The 7096-nt window shown below is 39.7% G+C and overlaps 1 protein-coding gene across 1 annotated transcript in view; it reads left to right on the plus strand.

Annotated features, from left to right (window-relative positions):
• Nucleotides 1–7035, plus strand: part of LOC109968082 (olfactory receptor 10A3-like) — a 31361-nt gene extending 24326 nt beyond the window's left edge. Inside the window, exon 2 of the mRNA XM_020614091.1 lies at nucleotides 6130–7035. Coding sequence (XP_020469747.1) covers nucleotides 6130–7035 — 906 coding nt within the window. The remainder of the gene's footprint in view (nucleotides 1–6129) is intronic.
• The last annotated feature ends 61 nt before the right edge of the window (nucleotides 7036–7096 follow it).

Consider the following 7096-nt stretch of genomic DNA (forward strand, 5'->3'; position numbering starts at 1 on the left):
AAAATGGACTCTGACCTGAAATTTGACGGCCAAATTGCAGCTGTCGTTAAATCTAGTTTTTTTCAATTAAGACAGATGGCCAGAGTAAAATCAATGGTCTCTAGGCATCACTTTGAGACACTAATTCATGCTTTTATCACCTCCCGAATAGATTACTGCAACACATTGTATCTGGGGATTAGTGAGTCTTCCATCACTCGCCTCCAGATGGTCCAAAATGCTGCAGCACATCTTTTAACAGGCATGAGAAAATATGAGCACATCTCTCCAGCTTTGACTTCCCTGCACTGTTTACCTGTTTATTTTAGGGTCTATTATAAAATTCTACTTTTTGTTTTTAAATCCCTTCATGGCTCTGCACCACCCTACTTATCCGATTTGCTCCACTGGCATACACCCACACGTTCTCTGAGGTCAGCCAATCAGCTTCTTTTGAGCGTGCCTAGAACAAAGCGTAAGCTTAGAGGCAACCGGGCCTTTGAAAGCTGGTCCCAAACTTTGGAACAATTTACCACTGTACATTAGACAAGCTTTTACCCTGTCTGTTTTTAAGTCCCTTTTAAAAACTCATTTATTTTTGTTGGCGTTTTGATATTTTATATTGGTGTTGTTTTTATTCATTTTATTGACTTATGTTTTTATTTTGGCATTGATTTTACTTATTTTTATTGATTCATGTTTTTATATTGGTGTTGATTTTGCTTGTGCTTGTGGGTCGTGTTTTTAATATATATTGTTTATTGCAATGTAGAGCACTTTGGTCCACCTTGGTTGTTTTAGTGCTTTATAAATAAAGTTGATATGGTATGGTATGGTATGGTACTTTCCTTTGAATGTTATAATAGAACCGACCTCTGCCATCTTTATCCCACAGTTCCTGCCATTTCTCTTTCAGTTTCCTTTTAATCAAACTCTTAACCTCAGCCTTACTATAGCTTACTTCAACACAAACATTTCTTTTTTTTAGCACAGCTTTTGCAAATTCATTTCCCTCCACCCCAATATGTGCTGGTATCTAAACTAGCCTAAAATCTATTCCAGCCCTCTGACATTTAAATAGTATACAAGCTATTTCCAGTATTATGTCTTGCCTTGAGTCTGACTGGATGTGCTGGAATCTGATCCAATGAGGACTTTCAGTGGTTTATGTTCTACCCATTCTAATGCTAGCACAATAGCCAATAATTCTCCTGTGTATACTGAGAGATTATCACTGGCCCATTTATTTGATTTCACATTTAATTCCAGTATAATGAATGCTGAACCAATTTTACCATTCACTGCCTTAGATGCATCTGTATATAGTATTAAGAAATTTTGCATAATTTTTATCTATATATCCAATTACTTCACGTTGTGTCACACTGTCCTTCTTCTCTATTTCTAAAAAGCTCATATCTATATTTACTTCAGCAAACATCCAAGGTGGGATCACAGATAATGGAACAGCAGGACTTAGCTGTTTGTCCTCCAAGAATAAAATCATAGTAGATATGAATTATGGTTGTAATGTGATATGCAGTATCTTTTATTAAACTGGTACTGAAAAGCAACTAGTAAGTAAAATTATTGTTGCTCCTCTGGGGTTCAGAGGGCATACGGTGTGTGTCTGGGATAGAGAATATGCAGAGGACACGTTTCAGCAGCTTTATTTGCAACGAGAGGAATGAGTCTTCCTCCTATTCACCTATTAACATGGCATCAACATGACTAGGTAACTGAATGGCCTTAACCCAGTCCAATGTGCATGTGGCCATAGCTTAGTTAAGCTCTATATATATATACACACATATTTACTTCCGCAAACATCCAAAGGTGGGATCACAGATAATGGAACAGTAGGACTTATCTGTTTGTCCTCCTAGCCTGCCTCACTAATCTTACCTTCTATCATACATCCAAAACTCCTCTGCTGACCTTTCTCTTGACAACTTTCCAGTAGTTTTTGAGTAGGATGACCCCATTTCTGCCCTTTTAAGTTTGCCCAATAAGTTAGTGCCAATTGTGTTCTTCATAAGGCCAGAGCTAATTCACCCATTTCCAACCAGCAAGTGAATGAGGGAAGGAGGAGATCATATGGGCTGAAGACCAGGGGATAATAAGCAACAGGAGGAAATAATGAGTGGTGATTGTGAACTGGGGTAAAACTGGGCCAGGTGAGGTGACACAAAACCAGATCAGACCAAAATAAAAGCACAAAAACAGGAAGTGAGTCCAAACCATAACAGCTTAGTGGCTTCAGCTTTGATATTTTGTCATTCCAGTACAGTTTGTACCATTACTTTTATGTGGTAATTACTGCTGAAAGTTTTTCTAGCCATAAAGTTAATAAAATAGATGTATTTGTCTTTTCACTCAACAAAATATAGGATGTGGCCAAACTTTTGCATACAGATGTATACTTTCATATGAATATGTTAGAAATTGTTTGCACTGTTAGAAATTGACCCGATTCTTTTGTTGGAAGCACGAGAAGTGAAGACAGGAGAGGACTGTTTAAAATCAACTGAAAGTTTACTGAATGTCTGATCACAGGTAGGCCTTACAGCGCTGCGATCAGGAAGACAGAGCTCCCGCAGGAGTTCCATCCACTGACCCCGAATTAAGTTCTGACAATACATTTTATTTTCTTGGGCTGCTCCGCCCTGGACAGGGGTGCAACCTTCAATAGTTTGTGATCCTATTGGTCATTTGGTGTGAGCCGGAGCTCGCACTTCCATGTTGAAATATGGTAAATCTAGCTATGTGTGTGTGTGCATGTCTCCAGCATCCAGATCTTGATCTCGAGGTGCACTGATCAAAGGGTGGCCTAAGTTGCAGGCCCCCTGTGTGTGTGATGCTAATAAGTGTGTTAAACTGGCCAGGTGGTCATCTCAGGTTGTAGCCCCAGCCTCTGCAGGACATCCCAAGATAAAGCAAAGCTTGGGATATGCTAAGTGGGTTGAGGTATGAGTGTAAAATAGGCCTTTGCTAAAATGTGAATAGGCTGTCTGGTCACAAGGAGATGCAGACATCTAGTCTCTACACAGCACTTACAGCATTCAAAGTAAGCAGATTCTGTTTCATTACAGCTGTAAGATATATAAGCAAGGCTAACAAATGTATTAAAATAACCAAAGCTCAGTAGTTCTGGACAATCAATACAGCTGTACTATGCATAAACAAGTAAGATAAAGTTATGAAAGGTAACTAAAAGGTATTAGAAGTAACTAAAGCTTATAAAGTAACTAGAGTCTATAAGACTCAAATCTTACAGCACGCATGGAAGTGAGCGAGCGGTAGAGAGAGGCGGACCCAGGTAGCCGACTTCGGTGCAAGCTGTGATTTATTACAAACAATGTAGTGTACAGACAAAAACAACAAGTACATGGATAATGAATGAGAAGAGTGACCGGGTGTCGACCAGCAGCAGGAGGTGTAGATAGGTGAAGTGGATGAGGTGGGCCGAGCTGCGTTGCAGGGTCACTCCTGGGCTGGTCGGTGGGTGATGGTGGCTACTGGAAAAAACACAGAAAGGCATTGGAATTTGGCAGACAAACTGGTGACTGTGCATCGACCTGTCTGGGAGGGTAGAGTGGAGCCAAAGTCCGGAGGAAACAGTCCATGTAGAGAATAGTAGCTGGCTAGAAGAGGTGAACGAATGAAAGTCTGGGGAAATAACAAACAGGTGCCGAATTAAGGCAAACAATAACAACATAACAATCTATGGAGAGGACGAAGAGAATAGCCTAAGAACGAGAACGAACTGGCAAGTGAGTGAGAGGTGAGCTGGGCATAAGTAAGGGTAGACTAATGAAGTGCAGCTGGTGAAAATCAAGGGGTGAGGTGCAGGTGTATGTGATCAGCAATCAGAGGCTAAAAGAGAGAGACAAAGTGAAGAAGGTGAGAGAGGCCAGTGTGGCTGGGCAAACCTGACAGAATAAAAGTAATAATAATGTAAATACCTTAACACTGTAAACATAAGCACCCATTTTGATCCAGTGACACAGTAAAAAATGCGTTGCACTTTAAAACAGAACATTTGCACAAGAACTTACATTTACTGAGATATCTGTATACGTTGTCTGACTGAATAAAACCCAGACTGAATTTAAATCTGGATCATGGACTGAGTCAGGTTCCAGATACTGTAACCTGAGATCTCAGTGAACCTACTTCCTACAACAAACCCAGTGATAGTCACCTTGAGTTGAACACTTCAAGACAACAGCTCTTCTGATGTGAGTTCATGGAGTTGTGTGTCGAGCGGAACAGTTTAGAGCAGCTGCATCCGTTAGCACCCATTATCTTGTGCTGCTGTTAGGGTGATTTTTATTTTACGCTCTTATGAATGGTTTTATTTTATAGCACATATAAGTTTACATACTTATATGTCACAGTTATGTTTACATAGTTACATATAACCCTGTGTGTTCACTGAACCACTGAATTAGTCACTGAAGCACTGTTCAACATTATAGGGTCTTGTCCACTAAATCACTGAATCTCATTAGATTTACAGCTCTGGCTAAGAGAGTCCACAGTGAATTTATTATCACCACCGAGCTAGTGGAGCCAGGGAAGTTACCATTCACTGGGACTCCAAGGTTAGTTAAACAGAGCTTAGATCTGGAAGCTAGCAGAGGAGAAAGCTTCAAAGGTAGGAACATTATGCACACACACACACACACAGAACAGTTTTAATTAGTGAAACGGAAAGCAATGCCTAATATGGAGCAGTTAGTTGGAAACAAAGGAAGAAGTGAGTGTGTATGTAGAAATTAAGGCAGTATAGGTATTCTTTCCCTTCCTAGGGCGCTGCCCTCGATGACTGGAGTAGACAGGACGTTGGAGGATGGATGGGCTGAAGGACCAATAACAGGAGAGTCTAAACCACGACAGTTTTTGACCAATTAGATAGTAGCACCTTTTCATACAAATATTGTATAGTGATAAGTTGAGGACAGTCTTTTATGTTTTCCCAAAACAGTGAAGATCCATGTGCACATGCTAATTTTGATACGTTAATGTATAATAAATTTCACACTGTGAAATATCCTTTTATTAGCCTTCTCTTTTCAAAATAAAAGAACATGCCTCACACTGCCATCCAGTGGTTTCTGGACTTTTTTATTCATATCTACTTTATATTTCACTTGTATTGTGTGGCATTTATGTGGACGGCAAAGTAAGAATTTCATTGTACAGGGAAACACATTTCCTAACTGTGTATAGGATAAATAAACACTTTGACCTTGACCTAGTTAATAAACCCTATAGAGCTCAGTGTAGCTGTGCTGTTTTCTATGTAGGAGTTAGTCTTCATTTTGAAATTCAGTCTAGTATTTTCATAGATATGTGCACTCCTAAAGAAAAAAAAACACCTATAAAAATTATCTATGAATTTCATATTTCAAATGTGACCAACAACATTTGTTTTATACAAAATTTCAGTTCCTGTTTCATAAGCTGTGAAAACTCCTTTGTGGGATGACAAGGTGAGGACAAGCAAATTGCTGACAAAGGATAAAGCATAGGTGCTTAACGATGTTCAGGTTAATTTAGGGCCAAAGTTCAAATATCCCCTCATTCTACTGACCTCCACAGTGTATGTCCAGTTTTGATTTTGTTTTTTCTGGTTGTCTATTGTATTGATATATCTACAAGCAAAGAAAAAGACAATAATGAAAACATAGAGTGAGTTAATGTACTTAGATCATCTCCCTTTGGGCCCAGTCTCTGTGTGTGGCTGCTCTCAACAAAACAAGATGAAAGTCCAGCAGCTGCCTCAGTTTGGGTTACACTGGGCAAGCTATCAGTGAATAACTGTGGCTCCATGGACATGTAGGAGCTGGTAGCTGAATGTCAGCTGTGACTGTTTATAACCACATTGGTCGTTCATAAGCATTTCATATAATTTATCCTTTGTGCTCAGCCATTATTTAAAGCTCTTTATTTGACTTGAGAAATGTGATGCTGGTTGTATAATTTAGTGTGACATTTTTTATTTCATTTCTGTAAATTCTTCATATGTTTTGAATGACATGAAATGCATTAGCTATACTGACTTTTTTGGGCACACCAGTTAATCAGCTCTGCTGCTGTGTAGACATGAAGAGCAACAACAGCCTGTCTCCCTCCTGTTTTCAGTTCACTGTGTTTTCAGACTATGGGCCACTCAGATATCTTTTCTTCGGCCTGTCTCTGTTGATCTACATCACTATAATCTCTGCTAATGCTGTCATTGTTCTGTCAGTCTGCCTGGAGACCTCTCTACATCAGCCCATGTATATTTTCATCTGCTCTTTGTGTTTAAACTCTCTGTACGGCTCAACCGGCTTCTTCCCCAGGTTCCTGATGGACCTTCTGTCTGACACTCATTTCATTTCACGTCCATTCTGTTTCATTCAGGTGTACATTATGTACACTTATCTAGGAGATGAGTTGAATATTCTCACTGTCATGGCCTATGATAGGTTTGTTGCTATTTGCCAGCCTTTACAATATCACAGTAAAATGACATTTAGGATGGTGCTACTTCTTTTGACACTTGCTGTGTTGCACCCTGTGTGTATTTTAGGCTACTTTGTCTATCAGGCCAGCAGTTTGCCTTTGTGTGGAAATAGCATGAACAGGGTTGCTTGCAACACCTGGTCTATAATTGAGCTCTCCTGTGTGGACACAACTGTGATCAGCATAGCAAGTCAGATTTTTGCTATAATATCAATGTTCATCCCCCTGTTCTTTGTCCTGTACACCTACCTGCGCATTCTTCTTGTCTGCAGGAGAAGTTCATCTGAATTCAGAGGAAAGGCCTTACAGACCTGCCTACCTCACATAGTGACTTTTGGGAACTTTTGCATCTCTTTATTCTGTGAGTTTTCACTGAGTTGGTATAATGTTGATGGACTAACTACATTTGCTACTGTTTTATCTCTGGAGTTTCTGATCATTCCTCCCATCATTAACCCTCTAGTTTATGGCCTGAATCTGCCTCAGATCAGAAGGGTGATTTTTGCATTTCTAAGGGCAGGAAAAAGGCTTCATCTTCCATAATTCAACAACCCAGGCAGAGAGAGAAGTTAATGAAGCCTTAAGTCTATTATTCAAATTATAT

Source organism: Monopterus albus, unplaced genomic scaffold (genome assembly GCF_001952655.1).
Source record: "Monopterus albus unplaced genomic scaffold, M_albus_1.0 scaffold142.1, whole genome shotgun sequence".
Lineage (NCBI taxonomy): Eukaryota > Metazoa > Chordata > Actinopteri > Synbranchiformes > Synbranchidae > Monopterus > Monopterus albus.